The 17,124-nt window shown below is 34.2% G+C and overlaps 5 protein-coding genes across 5 annotated transcripts; 3 read left to right on the top strand and 2 right to left on the bottom strand.

The window, feature by feature from the left end:
* Positions 1-2,904: 2,904 nt before the first annotated feature.
* On the bottom strand, positions 2,905-3,793 carry LOC9324088. Its single transcript, XM_021036096.1, has one exon. The coding sequence runs from the start codon at positions 3,346-3,348 to the stop codon at positions 3,106-3,108; it is 243 nt and encodes an 80-aa protein (XP_020891755.1). The 5' UTR covers positions 3,349-3,793; the 3' UTR covers positions 2,905-3,105.
* Positions 3,794-6,171: 2,378 nt separating this feature from the next.
* LOC9322533 (uncharacterized abhydrolase domain-containing protein DDB_G0269086) lies at positions 6,172-7,291 on the top strand. Its single transcript, XM_021035646.1, has 2 exons — positions 6,172-6,325; positions 6,632-7,291. Exons 1-2 carry the CDS (start codon positions 6,311-6,313, stop codon positions 7,073-7,075), a joined length of 459 nt encoding a protein of 152 aa, XP_020891305.1. The 5' UTR covers positions 6,172-6,310; the 3' UTR covers positions 7,076-7,291.
* Positions 7,292-7,352: 61 nt separating this feature from the next.
* LOC9324087 (transcription termination factor MTERF4, chloroplastic) lies at positions 7,353-9,190 on the bottom strand. Its single transcript, XM_002886420.2, has one exon. It carries the CDS (start codon positions 9,001-9,003, stop codon positions 7,582-7,584), a length of 1,422 nt encoding a protein of 473 aa, XP_002886466.1. The 5' UTR covers positions 9,004-9,190; the 3' UTR covers positions 7,353-7,581.
* A 480-nt stretch (positions 9,191-9,670) lies between these two features.
* On the top strand, positions 9,671-11,128 carry LOC9324086 (36.4 kDa proline-rich protein). Its single transcript, XM_021010154.1, has 2 exons — positions 9,671-10,728; positions 10,991-11,128. Exon 1 carries the CDS (start codon positions 9,805-9,807, stop codon positions 10,699-10,701), a length of 897 nt encoding a protein of 298 aa, XP_020865813.1. The 5' UTR covers positions 9,671-9,804; the 3' UTR covers positions 10,702-10,728; positions 10,991-11,128.
* Positions 11,129-13,748: 2,620 nt separating this feature from the next.
* Positions 13,749-15,720, top strand: LOC110230856 (DEAD-box ATP-dependent RNA helicase 5-like). Its single transcript, XM_021035044.1, is given in 2 exon segments — positions 13,749-15,179; positions 15,181-15,720. Coding segments are annotated over 2 exon segments (1,818 nt in total). The 5' UTR covers positions 13,749-13,781; the 3' UTR covers positions 15,601-15,720.
* The last annotated feature ends 1,404 nt before the right edge of the window (positions 15,721-17,124 follow it).

The raw sequence follows: 17,124 nt of genomic DNA, 5'->3' as shown, positions 1-17,124 counted from the left end.
CAAAAAACTTGCCTAGAATTCGTTGTTCTAGAACATAAGAATTCAAAATCATGTCACCAGCTTGTGTACATGTGCATGTGTATATCTATGAATTGTAAAAAGTTTTTCTTTATTTCTAATTATGTATTGTAAAGTTGTATATAACAATTAAATGAAATACTTTTCGATAGGGACCATTTTAGTTGCCAAATTTGATGTGAATGAAGCAAAATAAACAACATATTTGGCTTTAGAAAAGGAATTCATAAATGACAACTCCGAAAAGTGCCAGAACGTCTGCAGATATACTTCTGATCCATTGTCTACATATTTTTAAATTACATTAATATCCGGTTTTTAACAAACTATGGGGATTAGTAAGTTTGGTTCGGAATCTCCAGTTATATATTAAAAAAAAAAAAAAAAGAGGATGTCAAAGCTCATGTATAAATAATCAATGTTTCAAATATTAATTTGTAAAAAGTTATGTATAGACATTAAAAATTGTCAACTGTGAATCGTAGGATTGTGTTTATAAAAAAAAATATGGTACATTATAAAAAAAGTAAATTTTAATAAATCTTGATCGTATATTATAGATTTATAGTCATAGATTTTATTCGATATTTATGTCTAAAATAGAAAAATATTATGGGTATGAATGGTTAAAATATATATATTTAGAACGTTTAAAAACTCTCTTGTGGAGAGAGAAAAAAAAGAGAACATTTTTGTTACCGGTCCACAACATATTGGTAAATATGTCCAGATCACATCTTTAATATTTTTTTTTTGTTTGTTTGAAGGTTCTGGTTTTTTTTTTTTTTTTGACAATATTTGAAGGTTCTGGTTAAACTGTATGTTATGTTTACACATCATCCAAAAATTAGGATATTCACCGACAATGTTGCAATACTTTAAGAACTGTGATTTAAATAATTTTATCCTAAAACCGCACTTCACTATTCAATGACTACAACAGGCTGAAGTAATTTTTTTTGCTTTATTTACTATTTAATGTTGTATTGCACTATTTATTCTACATCAACGACATCGATCACACCGTTTGTTTCACTCATCCATACGATTCTTGTAACAAAATATATATTAGACACTTAAACCATATTAAAAATAGATATGAAATTAGCTTCTTCTTTTTAACATTCGATATTAGGTTAGCATTAACATTTAACAAAACAATAGGTAATAGATCACACCAAAAAAAAAACAATAGGTAATAGATAAGATTCGAGCAGAAGTTGGAAACAAAAATTATGAAAATAGATTGGATCTTTGGTTTAGCGGTGGTGCCCAACTATTTGGTGACAAAGAGAGTCTATTCTGGTGGGGTCAATGAGAACTTATAGGATCAATCTTAACTTTTTTTTTTTTTTTGGGCAAAGGATCAATCTTAACATGTGGCCAACGAATGAGTAATTGACAGCTGATAGATCTGTCACCGCTCATCCGAATTGGTGTTTAAAATGAACGGCTAAGAATTAGAGCATGATTAAAGGCAAGCTTTTATAAAAATCTTAAGCTTTTCTTAACATTTAATACAATATAATTTAATCACCTTTATGTTTTAACTTTTAATGTTAAAAAACGTTCCTTAGCTAAGAGCATATATGGACAAAATATTTCAGAAATTAAATTTAAAACATTTATGTTTTTTGTTATTTATGTTATACATTGTATTTCATGAATGTTTTAATTTTTTTTATTTTGCAACCATTATTAAATTTTCTATAATTATAAATTTTAATTTTATGTTAATTTTTTTTTTCTAAGAACCACATGTTAAGAGCCTACCATTAATAACACAAAAATCTTAACACAAAAATCTTAACTCAAAAATACTATCTCTTCACAATCACTTATATACATATATTATTTAAATATTGCTAAGAGGTATTTCTAAGATACTACCAATAATCATGCTCTAACACAGCTACTAGGAGACAATTATACTTAAGATTGTTCGACTTTAGGATTACACATGTTCAAGGCATGCCTGCATGGGGTCGTCTAACATAATTCCGATGCAAAAAAATAAAATAAAAAAGCGAATTATTTCAAGCTTTATCTTTGTTGTAAGATCTGAATGAAAAATTCTAATTTAAAGTTAAAGTATAAGAGAGGACCTACCTTTTTATGAATATTAAAAAATTTATCTAACCAAAATATACAATATACAAAATTTGTGATTCATAGTAATAAAAACTAATTAAATTGGTGATGTGTACATAATATACATGGTTTTGTGCAAAAAAAAAAACCCTCTAATTTGCCTATTTTTGTAACTTTACCATTTATCTCTGAAAAATGCAGATTAATCCTACGAAGACCAAAATAATACGCAATATAATATTTATACATATCTTGTAAACGTTTTTCCGGTTACATACATTAGTTTTTAAAAATTCTAAATGTAGAGTTGAACTCTTCATCGCGAGTGCTTCGATTTGACATATTATTTGTCAAAATTTTACGAACTTGAACGAACTTGACGGTAGCGAATAAAGGTTATATTACGTATTATTTAGACTTCGTAGGATTAATCTGTATTTTTCGGAGATGAATGGTAAATATGCAAAAATGGACGAGTTAGAAAGTTTATTTTTGCACAAAACCCTAATATACATGACCTACGGATTTTACAAAAAACAAAGAAATAATACAATAATTACAAATTTAGTTGATCTATATGTAATTTAGAATGTGATATATAAACTTAATACTTAAGAACCAAATTAAACTAATACCAATATATAGTAAAATAGTTACCTTATCTAGTGTCATTAAAACTACAAATAAATAATGTGGAATGTAGATAGGTAGCTCCCAATTTTTTTCACAAAAGGATGGTTTGTTTTTGACGAGTTTACAAATTCAATTCCTATAAGATTCTTCAAATCCGCTATAAGCTTATAAGTCATGTATATTCAGTTAGTTATAAAACATTCAAAACAAAACAAATTCATATTGCAACTTGCAAGCCATTCATTTCATTAGGCACATCGTTAAAACTCATTATAATATTCATAGGTCTCTAAAGGAAGAGACATAAACAAGAGAACTAACATAATAAAGTTCTTATTATTACTAAACTTACTTTTCCGACAATTAGTGACCACAAGAACTACGACTCGGACCAGAAACTAACTTACGACCCGACAAAAAACCCTCTTTGGAGACTCTCTTCTCGTACTTGCCCGATCCATCTCCCAAATCTACTCCAATAACGTCACAACCACGATATGGTACCATAGCCATAGAACACGTCAAGTAAACGAACAAGAAAAACAAAACTTTGAGAAGGTTCTTCATCTCCATAACGATACTTTGATGAAATATTGATGTTTTCATGAAATATAAAATAGTTATGGGGCCATTTTAGCCGTCCAACTCTTTTTTCCTTTAATCAGCTTTTCCGCTGGCCTACCTTTACAGATGGTGATTACGTGTCTAGTCTATACCCATTTGTTGAAATCAAAATTAACAATTTGGTTACAACAAATTCAAAAATAGATAGAAGTTTGATAAAATTTGACACTTTTCATTTTCCAGTGGCGCAGACAATATCATCCGTCCTTTTTATTATGATAGTCGTTTTCAACTTTTTAAAATACTTAAATTATTTATCATCGTATTAATCAAGTATGATTCTGATTAAGATTTGACTCTTTTCTTCTTTTAGTTTCTTAAGTGAGAGAAATATATCCATTTTTAATTTTCTTTTTGGACTCAAGATTTTGGATAGTTACCGGTAAGGCGGTAATAGAGATGTGTTACGAAAAATCAAACGTTATCAACAATTTTTTACCCAAGATGATAAAGGAACATAGGCATTTGTGAAATAATTTTTTTTTTTTGTCAAATAACAAATTATTTCTGAAATAAAAAACTTTCGTATTTTGTTAATAGATGATATAAAGGTTTTCTCTTACAAAACTAAAAAAATATTATTATTTTGCAAGTTTTCATCTACTGTTCATCTTTTTTGCTTAATAATCACCGTAAATAGAATATAACTAAAATTATGCATCAAATGTCGTAAGAAAAAAAATTAAATAAAATATATAATTTTGAGAAAGTTCCACACGAAGACAACGAAGCTAGGATTTGGATCTGATGTGGCAAATCAGACCGGCAGATATTTGGGCCTACGAGCAAGTGGAGACCTACGTGGCAAACAGTGACGTGTCAGCAACATTGAATCAATCCAAGTGACTTGTCGCCACGTCATTATTTCTTACTTTGATGGGTCCTACCCACCGGCCTATTACCTGTCGACTGTCGTCAACAGTCCACGTAGATTATTAGCATGGAAAAGATTAAACACAAATAAGAAAAAATAAAAGCAGTGACCTAAAATAAATGTTGGGTAAAAAAAAAATAGATAGCTAAAAGAAAATAAAAATTCAAGATCCAAAATAAAGAAAGCAACAAAAAAATTCCTATAATAATGCGTTTAATTAAATATTTATTCAAATGAAAAAATTATTGCTACATATTTAGCAAAAAAAATTATTGTGTTATGAAATATTCATCATAGAGAATATTCTAAAAAGTGGAATAAACGGTTGAGTCTGAGTCTTAAATGTCCATAATCGTAAAGATTATTTGTTTATATGCGTTGAAATTAAACGATTTTCTTATTTAGCGGAATTACACAGTTTTAGGTGATTATAGATGCTCTTGAGCAAGTAATTGTTTTGAGATATCGACTTGTGAATGGTCTTTTAGTAAAACATAAAAGAAAGAAAAAAATTTATTTGAAATTATATGCGAAAAGATTCAGATTCACTAAAATGTTATTTTCAACACAAATTCAGATTTCAGTAAATGATTCCATATATTCCCTCGTTAAGAAAATCATAATCTGTAAAGCAAATACCTCACCGAAGTTTTTGGCTTGTCACAAATATTTACATGCATGCCGACTTATGAATATATTGAGGTCAATTCATATGTTTCACCGGATATATACAAACATATATTCGATATAAAGTATGTACTATACTTTTGTGATTTTACATTCCATGTGATATCTTATCTGAATCAGTAAATAATTTACTTTGTACAATGTTAAGCAAACGCATAAGTCCAAATGCTAGAGTTTATAATGAGGATCGCTTTATGATATCGGGTAATTTTGTTAGTTGTTTACACTTTCTATCACTCATATTCTATCTCAATTCAAACAAAAAGAAATATGTAATTCTAACTTAAACAAAAAGAAATATGTAATTCTAACTTAGACATGATCGATCTACATATAGCCAACTTAAAACAGTTATTATCTGTTACACCAACATTCTTAATAACATTACCAACTTTATAAATGATCAACTAATCTTCTATGAATAATAAAAATTTCCAACCACCTATTTCACCAAAACTCTTTTCAGAGGGATCAACTTTTTAAAGTGACAAATTTGATGATAAAAATAGTAAGAAGAAAGAAACGAACAAATAATGAATGTCTTAAACATCGTTTTAATATAATCTTGTTAGAATATAGAACAAATATATATATCTTGTTAGAATTTCTCTGACGCTTGTATAACGACTATAAAAAGATGTTTCTTTATAAAAATAAGTCTAAGTAGTTAAACATTAAATCCTGATATGATTTTTGATTAGTAGGAAGAAAAGAATTGATGAAACTGATTTGATATTGTTCATAAATTTTTTGTACTATTATTTAATATACCATGAAATAATGTTATTCGTAATTACTTGGCACAAAGATTTATCTATTAGGTTCAATTCTATTTTAGCCAATACGATCGATGTTCATATATTGTAGCCATTATATTATACTTTTAACCCCAAAAATTTTGTTCGTACTTATGTCAATATGTCATTATATTGTTTCATGAAAGTATGAAACATATTTTTTCATCTCCAACACCACTTATGAATAATCAATAACTAACGAGACAGTTAGCGTTATGAATTTTCATATAATTTTATAAAATATAAATTTTAGATTTTTTGGGTATAATGAAAATTGTAATGCACGGTTAAATCAAACTGTACATGATGTTTCTTTAAACAAATATACAACAAAAGCTTCTTTTCTTCTCATTAATTATTTATTGCCAGAGAATACGTGATTTTTTTTTTTTAGGAAATCATTCTGTTTTAAAAAAATGATTCTAAAGTTTTTTTTTTAATTGATAAAGGTGTAATTGTTTCTCCTATAAATTAAGCCATCTTCTCAACCAAACTCTTCACTCACAAAAGCATCACACAACACTCTCACACACACTTTCTCTTCTCTTATTTTCTCAGTTCTTTTAACTCCTTTCCACTAATTCAAATGGCCACCGTCGAGGTATGCATTTCTTTAAATTTAAAACCAATATTTTTCGTTAGTCTAATGTTTGATTACCGATCCAAGCAAGAAATCAAAATCGGATTATAAGTATTCACTTGCTTTAATCCACCTATATGCTAAAGGTTACGCATGTATATAATGATTTATATAATTTATTATGTAATTGAAGCCTTGAAGGCTAACTAAAATAGACTACATGCCGTTTGTATATAAAAAAAAAAAACGTCACGCAGTTTTGAATTGATCTATCATCTATGTGATCTAAGCTTTGATGTTTGAACTTTGAAACAATGGTTTTTGTAGGTTGTACAAGTGACTCCAGTAGCAGCTGAGAACATCGAGGTGCCACCACCAAAGACGGTAGAGTCGGAGGAGGTCACCGCCGTCTCCGAGTCTCTTCCAGCTCCGGTAACAGAATCTCAAGCGCCTGTCGAAGTAACAACTAATGACTTGGTCTTGGTAGAAACAGAGAAACCGATCGAAGAAACAGAGGAAGCTCTAGTTGACACTCCGACGGCTGTGGAGATAAAGAAAGATGAAGAAGCTCCAGTTGAAACTCCGGCGGTTGTGGAGGAAGAGAGCAAAACAGAGGAAGTTGTAGAGGCGAAGAAAGAGGAAGAAGTAGAAGAAAAGAAGACAGAGGAAGCTCCAGTGGTTGTGGAGGAAGAGAAGAAGCCAGAAGCAGAGGAGGAGAAACCCACTGAAGTAGCCGCCGTCGCAGCTCCGGTGGAGAAGGCTGATGAGTAAATTCGAAGGAAAAAACTGTCTTTTGAAAGACATAAGAAGAAAAAAACGTTAGCAAGTAAACTATTTGTTACTTTTAAGTACTTTGTGTCTTGTTTTGTTGTTGAGTCTATGACTCTTCTTGCTTTTGTGTTTTTTTTTTTTTAAAATTCTCTTAAGTATTTTCAATGGTTACCATTTTGAATAAGATATACATTATGTTATATAAAGTTTGATTGATATTAGACTTATGATCTGAGAATCCGACAATTCACATGAAGAGAATCAATACAATGAGATCAATATGGTAATGGTGGTTTTTGAAATCATTATCAGTTTCTTAAATTACAAAATTTTGGACTCCAATTGCATACACTCAAATAATTTGCTCCTAGGAACAACTAATGTTAGAATTTAAGGTCTAAGCGAAGTTAAGAAAGGAGAACAACAACTGCTGACGCACACCTAATTCTCTCAAAGCTGATACAAAGGAAATGCACAAGTATGAACTAAGAAACCCTTTATTAATTTCATTCGGAAGCTTTATCATCGTGCTTTAATGATTTCAATCGGAAGTTTCTCTTCTTTCCAATGAAAATAGCCATCAACTCAGCCACAAGCTCCTTGTCATTCTGCTTCCTCACATACCTTTTAACAAAAGCATGATCGTTACATGCCAAGACAGACGCCATTGAAGGGAGTTCGCTTCCAAGCAATCCTCTGGACATGAGTGCTTTGATTACGTTACACCTTGGTACAATCCTCTTCTCCAGGCTGTATCCAAATACCTGAGGGAACGAAGTAGTGTCCTTTAGTGACCAATTAGTCTTCTTCACCACAAACTCAGTCTTCTTTTTCACCGTCTCTCCAGACAATCCAAAGCACATAGGAAAGCACTTGACTATCATCGTAAACTCATCTCTGCTGAATCCTAGACTTAAAAATGTTTCAATGAAGTTCAATATCTTCTGCTGTGACATACGTATAAACTGCGGATACTTCTTCAATACTTGAAGGACCTCGTTTTCGTTCAAACCACACATCTTCAAGGTTTCAATCGTCTGAGTTATCTTTTCCTCTGAGAATTTCAAAGAGAAAGGCCACTTCTTGAAGATTACCCATACATCTTCCACAGCAAAGCCTAACCTTTTGTAAATATGGACTTTTTCTTCTATTGTTTTGTCACTCAAATTGTAAACAACGTATAGAGCTTTGACAAACTTTGCGGTGGTCGGATCAAAACCCATCTCAACTATCTTCTTGAGGGATGCATCAAATCTATCTTTTCCACATACAGGTTGACCAACGGATGTAAGCAAGGAGAATAACAACTTGTGAGGCATGCCCAATTCTCTCAAAACCGATACATTTCTGATTTTATCCTCCTGCTTACCCTCTGGCAAAGAATGACACAACTTTTCCAACTTGGAACTCTTATCCGCTACTAAACTCTCTTTGACGAAATCATAGCATAAGCTGAGAGTTTTGTCCCCTCTCTTTCCCAAGATTTCCGGAACTGTAGAAACAATCTGAGTGAGCTCAGAGCTTGAAGCTCCTCTGGACTGCAAAAACTGAAACTTGGGAGCAAGTGATTTCTCAGCATCTAATATAAGCAATGTTGGAAAATCCGTAATGATGGTGGAGATCTGAGAATCTGTGAACCCATGACTTCTCAGAAGACTCAGAACAGAATCGGGATTGGCCTTGTTCTCAAACCTGACTTTCCTTGAAATCGATCCTGCGAGCTTTATAGGTAAACCCAATGAATCAACAAGGTAAGAGATTGTAAAGTTCTTACCTTTTCGACCATCTCTAAGGCTCACATCAGCAGCAGAGGAGAAGGAATTGGAAAAAGCAGAGAATACATTTTGCAAAAGCTTCACTGAAACACTAAAGTTACGCCATTTATGTAACTCAGTAGATCTTCTTCCATGGAGTATCAGAGAATACATGTCAGAACCAGTCAAATCTCTTCCGATTCGAGGATCAAATCTCAAAATCTCAGAACCCTAAAAAACGCAAAGAACAAGATTTTGGAGAGGGAAAACGAAATTCTTCATCTGGGTTTTAGATTCCGACATGATCAAAGTATTGGGCCTTTTGGGCCTTTTGAGCCTGATCGTTCAAAATTATGTTAAAGCCCATATTGATCTAAATCAATTAATTACGATTGTGCCATTCTTTCCTTATGGCTTTGCTTCCTTTTTAAGTTCTTTTCACTATTAAGAATGTACGGACAACGAAACCCTCTAAGTTATTAAGAAGCTTTCACTGTTTGTTGTCTAGTCTTTTCAAGTTTCAAGAAAATGTCATGCAAAAAAAAGTAACATACATGAGAGAACAAACAATTTCACGGACTCTTTTAGTTCGGAGACAGTGATCATAATCTGTTTATACTTTTAGTCACGGGCTTGACCTTGAAGTTTGCATCGGACCAACAACGATACAAAAAATCTCTAGTTGTAACGCAATAAAATGCTACAATATTTCTCGAAGTTTGGAACATTTTTCTATTTCTTCACTTTCTTGCCTTACACATGTTCGTTTGTACGTACCATTACAAATAATAACATCAATTGCACTTATAAACACTATACCTATTTATATATATAGTGGTTTACACCCATACAAGAGTCACGGGTCACATTTAAGCTTCACCTATATAGTTACATGTTACTTGCCCAAAGGATTTGACAATAATGCACTAAGAGTTTGATTCTTGAAAACTTCAAGAACCCTAGTTAATAACGATAATGGGTTCGAGAGTTTTGGCTTCCTTCTTTGTTGTCTTGATCTTCACGGTCATCACATTGCCTCCAACGATCCAAGCTTGCACTCCTTGTACTCGTCCTCATCCTCCGGTTCCTAAACCTCCACACCACGGTGGTGGTGGAGGCGGCAGTGGAGGTGGTGGTAGCAAGCCGCCGCCACATCACGGTGGAAAATGTGGTGGTAAACCCCCACACCACGGTGGAAAAGGTGGGGGACCGCCGCATCATGGTGGAGGAGGAGGAGGGAAATCACCGCCGGTTGTTAGTCCTCCCCCGGTAGTGGTGAGACCACCGCCAATCATAAGACCTCCTCCGGTTGTCTATCCACCACCAATTGTGAGGCCACCGCCAATCACAAGACCTCCCATCATAATCCCTCCCATTCAACCACCGCCGGTTACAACTCCTCCGGGACTTCTCCCGCCGATCACAACTCCTCCGGGACTCCTCCCTCCGGTCACAACTCCTCCGGGACTCCTCCCTCCGGTCACAACTCCTCCAGGACTTCTCCCTCCAATCATTAACCCACCTCCGGTCACAATCCCACCACCATCCTCCGGCTATCCATCGTATGGTCCACCTTCCGGAGGAGGAGGAGGCGGCGGCAAACAACCAACATGTCCGATCAACGCATTGAAGCTTGGAGCTTGTGTTGACGTTTTGGGAGGATTGATTCATATAGGGCTAGGAAATCCGGTGGAGAATGTGTGTTGTCCAGTGTTGCAAGGGTTACTTGAGCTAGAAGCAGCCGTTTGTCTTTGCACAACCATAAGACTTAAGCTTCTTAACTTAAACATCTTCATTCCTCTTGCACTTCAAGCTCTCATCACTTGTGGGATCAACCCTCCTCCTGGTTTTGTCTGCCCTCCTCTCACTTGATCTAAAACATCCCTTGTTTTGACAAATGTACGTACGATCAAGGGTTTAAAAGGCTTTGGTAATAATTTAAATATATATGTGGTACTTTTAATGATCATGTTTGTTGATTATCTAGGGTTTTAACAAGTGTTGCTTTCTGTTAATGTCGTTGTTGTTATAATTAAGCTAGGGTTTTTGCATGGCCTTCTTTAATTTCTTTTGTGTAATCTTTCGTTTTGTATTGTTCCAGCTTCTCGCTGTCTATCCATTTGACTCTATTTAGTCTCGCTGTGTATTGCCATGCATGCAGATATGGGAACGTCAGAACGTGTGTGGATCGTATTCGTACGGATAAATCTTTTGAGAAGAGAACTTCTATATTCCTACAAATCATGTCTTTTGTCATAAAACACAGCTAAACTTTTTTTATCAAAAAAAAAAAAAAAAACTCAGCTAAACTCCTACATCAAGGACATTTGTCCTTATAGATATCTTTGCATTATTCTAAGGCAAAATCTATCATTACTTTCCTAACAAAAATATGTATCATTAATTACTTAGGTCTTGTTGTGCGGTGGATTATTTTATTTATTTGCTGATAATTAAATAGATCCTCATAAAATATGTTAAGATTTCTTAGTAAATATATGTGAACCAAATTAAAGTGGTATGGAGATATGTTTCTTAATAAATAAAATTTAAAAAATTGTGTCAGGGCCAATATATATGGTCTATTGTACCCAACTCCGAAGAACAACTTATCTAATTAAGGGGAAGTTGGCAAAGATATATATGAAATATGATTAAACGTTCGACAAAAGGAGCTTCAAGCTTTCTTCACATATGAAAAAATAAAAACTGCATGTAACTTCAGAAAGTATAAAAATACAAAGTTTATTTTGTTCAAAAAAAATAATAAAAAATACAAAGTTTACTTCATTGTTACAAGTTGGTCCATTGCACGAGAAATTATTCACAATGTGTTTTTTTTTATAAAGTATTGTTTACCAATGTGTTTCACTATTCAAATCCAAAAATGCACATAAATTCTACTGTTCCATAGTCTATGTACCTACACATAATATATAAACAAGATATAATTCTTTACACAAGTTGAGTAAGCAAAAAAACAAAAATAGTTCACGGGCTCCATATAGATCCATTGAATTTTAATTGTTCATTAGGGGCCATCCAACTCGGAAATGACAGGAAACACAATCGTGGCATGAAACCGTAGTCTAGCCATTTTAGCACATAGAATGAAAGTCTCAATTACTCTTTTTTTTTTGTTTTTATCAAAACAAAAATTGTGTGGAGCAGAGATACCGACTAAATATAAATCGAGCCAAAAAATCTAATCATTTAGTTTGACGTCAAAATTAAGATTTTTTAAGAAAATATAATATATTCATAGCTCATATGTTGGTTTAAGCTTGAAAGAGGCTTAAACCGGAGGTTACTTAAACCGCAAGATGTCGGTTTATTGAAGAGATAAAGACTAATTCTTTAGGAGTTATCTAGAGAATATTATGTAATCCTAATTGAGTTATGATTAGGTTTAGAGGTTGTGGCTATATAAGCATATATCGAGTTGTGATATAGCTTATGAGATTGAGATAGAGAGTTTTATGTGTTTAAGGTTTTGAGAAAAAGAGTTTGAGAGTTTGAGTTCTTGAGATTAATAAAGAGAGTTATTCTTTAAAGAGTTGTTCTTATATTGTGTTTGATTCAATAATTGGTATCAGAGCGTTGCGATCTTCTTGGGAGCAATGGCGGAAGATGCACTGGTTCTCGTAGATCCAAAGAAAGGAGGAGGGTCTACATCTATTCTTTGTCCGATGCTGAACACCACCAACTACACCGTATGGGCGCTGAGGATGAAAGCTGCACTAAGATGTCATGAGGTATGGGAAGCTATTGAACCTGAAACAGAGGCAGAAGTAGTAGACAAAAAGAAGAACAACACGGCTATCGCGCTGTTGTTTCAGTCAATACCAGAGGCACTTGTTCTGCAGATAGGAGATTTGGATTCTGCAAAGAAAGTTTGGGATGCTATAAAGTCGAGACATGTGGGAGCTGAACGAGTCAAAGAAGCACGTCTACAAACACTTATGGCTAACTTTGAGAAACTCAAGATGACTGATACAGAGAAAATAGATGAGTTCGCAGGAAAGATGGCAGAGATATCTTCAAAATCTGCTTCTCTTGGAGTAGAGATTGAGGAATCTAAGATGGTTAAGAAGTTTCTTAACAGTCTGCCTCCTAAGTTTATTCATATAGTGGCTTCATTAGAACAGGTATTAAACCTTAATACCACCACTTTTGAAGACATTATAGGAAGACTTAAAACGTACGAAGAAAGGATTGTTGTTGCAGAGAATGCACCAGAAGATCAATCAAAACTCATGTATGCTAATTCAGAAACACAAACGTTTCAAAACAATTGGTATGCAAATAGAGGTAGAGGTGGCCGAAGAGGAAGAGGTAGAGGTCGCTTTGGTTACTCGCAAGGTAATGGTTACCAACAGAATAATGAAGGATACAGAGACGCGAGCAAGATAACTTGCTATAGGTGTGACAAATTGGGACATTACGCATCGGACTGCCCTGACAGGTTGCTTAAACTCCAAGAAACGCAAGAAACCAAGAATGATGACACACAAGAGGCCGATGCACTAATGGTACATGAAGTTGTATACTTGAATGAAAGGAATGTAGTTCCAAATAAATTTGAAACAAGTTCAGGTGTTGAGAATGTGTGGTATTTGGATAATGGAGCTAGCAACCATATGACGGGAACCTTAGCTTATTTCTCTAAGCTTGATGAATCATTCACAGGAAAGGTGAGGTTTGGTGATGATTCTCAAATTGACATCAAAGGAAAAGGCTCAATTGTGCTTGTAACAAAAAATGGAGAGAGGAGAGCTTTACACGATGTATATTATATCCCGGACTTGAGAAGCAATATTGTGAGTCTCGGCCAAGCTACGGAGTCGGGCTGCGATGTGAGGATGCGAGAAGATTACTTGACTATGTATGACCGAGACGAAAAGCTATTGATTAAAGCAAAAAGGTCCAAAAATAGGCTCTACAAGGTTATCATGAGAATTCTGATGGCTAGAAAATTCCAAGAGCTTCCCATCTCCGGCGAACCTTTAGTCGTTGAGAGTCCGATGACCAATAAGAAGACGAATAAAAGTAAGAGAGAGGAGAAACTGAGTGAGAAGAATAAGAAGAAGGATGTCCTGGAGAAGAAGCTAGAAGCTGAGGAGTTAAGTGTTACCAATGGAGGAGAAAGTGAGCAACCGAAGGTTGTTATGACTGGGAAAGATGTGGAAGAAGAAAAGTACGCAACTTTGAAGACTTTTGCTGAATCGAATTTGACGGAGAATGTTTTAGAAAAGCCATCTCCGATTCAGTCACATAAGTGGCCAGTTTTGTTAGATGGTCGTGATCTTATCGGGATTGCAAAAACTGGGTCAGGTAAGACATTGGCTTCTGGGATTCTTGCGATTATGCATGTGTTAAAGAAGAATAAGAAGATTGGTGGAGGATCAAAGAATGTCAATCCTACTTGTTTGGTTCTTTCTCCTACACGAGAATTGGATGTTCAGATTTCTGATGTTTTGAGTGAAGCTGGAGAACCTTGTGGTGTGAAATCAATATGTGTATATGGTGGAAGCTCTAAAAGGCGTCAAATAAATGCTATTCGATTTGGAGTTGATATTGTCATTGGTATGCATGGTCGTTTGAGAGACTTGATTGAGTCTAATGAGCTTCGTCCCTCGAAAGTTTCCTTTGTGGTATTGGATGAAGCAGATCAAATGCTTGATATGAGTTTCGAAGAACCTGTTCGGTTTATATTGAGCAAGACAAATAAAGTTCGTGAGATGGTTATGTTCAGTGCAACTTGGCCTTTGGATGTTCACAAATTGGCGCAGGAATTCATGGATCCAAACCCAATCAAGGTAATCATAGGCTCCGTAGACTTAGCCGCCAACCACGACGTTACGCAAATCATTGAGGTCTTGGATGAACGTGCGCGGAAGCAGCGACTTGTTGCCTTACTAGAAAAATACCATAAATCTCAAAAGAACATGTTTTTGGTACTTGCTTTACAACAAGGTGAAGCCAAAGGGGAGCATTATGCAGATAAGAGTACATTCCATGGCAAAGAGGAGAAAGATTATCAAGGAAGGTCTTGGATTAAGGCTATGAGGAAGGAGATTTTGGAGTTAGGATATCTTGATGACGGTTATAATTACTTGGAGCATTTGAGAGAGATTAAGAATCCTGGTGGTGGTTCTACTTTCTATGCGGATTCTAAGTTTGAAGTTGATCACGTTGAGTCTTCTCAAGAGAAAGGTAAAGACAAAGCAGAGCCCACCAGAGAAGTGATGGTTGACAAAGAGAAAAAAGCCAAGGCTGGAAGTGACAAAGAGAAGGAAGGAGAAGAAGAAAAGGAAGGACTGAAACTTGAAGATGAGACCGAAGAAGAGAAAAAAAAAGAGGGAAGAGAAGGAAGAATCTTTCGAGAATCTCTGCAAGACGATTAAGGAAATTCTTGGAGACAAAGTTGAGAAGGTTGTGGTCTCAGACAGGATTGTGGACTCTCCTTGCTGTCTAGTAACTGGTGAATACGGATGGACTGCGAACATGGAGAGGATTATGAAGACAGAGGCGTTGAGAGATAGCAGCATGAGTGGTTACATGTTGAGCAAGAAAACAATGGAGATCAACCCCGACAATGGTATCATGGAGGAGCTTAGGAAGAGAGCTGAAGTTGACAAGAATGGCAAGTCCGTTAAAGATCTCGTCATGAAGCTGTTCGTGACAGCTTTGTTGACTTCTGGATTCAGTCTTGATGAACCAAATATTCTCATATTTGATCGGTTCATTCGATTCCAAGTAGTCAATTAATTTTTCCTAGACCAAAACTTATATAGTAACGTATCGTAGTGTATTCACAACATCACCCGAGAGATTAGACTCCACAACTTAACATTTTCTATCAAATGAATAATCCAAACTTTTCATCAATTTTCTAAATGAATTGTGATATCATGACAGCTTTACATGTCTAAATGGTTAAAATAGACATGTTATCAACATATTTTTTTTTTGTAACATCTGCAATAATTTTATTAACAACTGCTTACATATCTCTTGTGGACCGAAAAAAATGATTTTATTCTTTATTTTCTTACCGAAATAATTGTTTTTTTTTTTCATACCATTTGTCAAATGAATTCATTAGCTGGAAATTAAATCTGAAAAAGTATCTAGGGATAGGGGGAAACAATGTACATTAAACCCCTTGTTTTTGTTCTATAAAGTTGACCATCCATCAAATGGATTCATACTTGATTATTCCATGTATATATATACACATTTTTGTTAATTGATTTATTCGAATCCATATCTATTTGCCAATGTCACTAATATGATAAGAGGTGGACACAATTTTCTATATATCTAACCTGATGCGTGACATGTTCCATATCAGTGTTTTTTTCTCTAAACTTCTTCTTGTGGACGACTTTTTTTTGGTTAAAATACAAATACCGTAGGTCCTCTAGAAATTTGTTTAAAGTACGAAAATACGAATTTTGATCGACACGCATGTAGTTCATTAGGCTTGAATTACGATGTCGATCATGAATTGGTTCCGTAACTTCAGAGATTATCTCTCCACGATTTCTCCACTATATGGTCTTTGATTCTCTGTGTCGATTATTTGTCGAGGCTTAGTTATGTCTTCGACTTAATTAGAACCACACGCCTGTACGGATGATGAAGACATTTTGTTGGACTTTAGTTTTTGCCATGAGCCTAGCTTCTTCTTGCTTAGTTTATTTCTAATCAACGATGAGCCAATTTTCACAGCTTCTTCATTATTGAGACCTTTTCTTGTGCCTAAAGTCTTTCCCGATCAATTTTGATGGTTAAACCTTTTCGGATTCCACACAAGGCATTGCAGTCTTCAAATTATATGGTTTAATTAACAGAAATCCGATGTGCAACAATAAAATTCATATCTACAATTATATCTTTGAAATGATTGTGTTTTGTGTATTTAGCTTGGACGTAGATATTTGTGTTGTATAAATATTGTAAGATTATAGCAGATATTAAAGATATTTATTTATTGATAATTGATTCATACTCATACAACAACAAATACACACCCAATGAAACTACTGTATATAAGAGAGAAAAAAAAAAAAAACCACTTAACTGTGAAGTTTAGAATCGTAGCAATCATACACACATATATATAAGTAACTAGAAGAACACACAAAGACAATGATATATATTCTTTTTTTGTAGAAATCATCTTGTCTGTACAAACAGAAAGATTATATTGACACGAAGTGTGTGTGTTGTATAATTAGGTTCTTAATTAGCATTGGAAGCCACGAGGAACTTTTTGCTACAAACATG

This window comes from Arabidopsis lyrata, assembly GCF_000004255.2.
Source record: "Arabidopsis lyrata subsp. lyrata unplaced genomic scaffold ARALYscaffold_2, whole genome shotgun sequence".
NCBI classification, from domain to species: domain Eukaryota; kingdom Viridiplantae; phylum Streptophyta; class Magnoliopsida; order Brassicales; family Brassicaceae; genus Arabidopsis; species Arabidopsis lyrata.
Note: the sequence above shows the minus strand (reverse complement) of the source record. Positions and strands in the feature narration are given on the sequence as shown.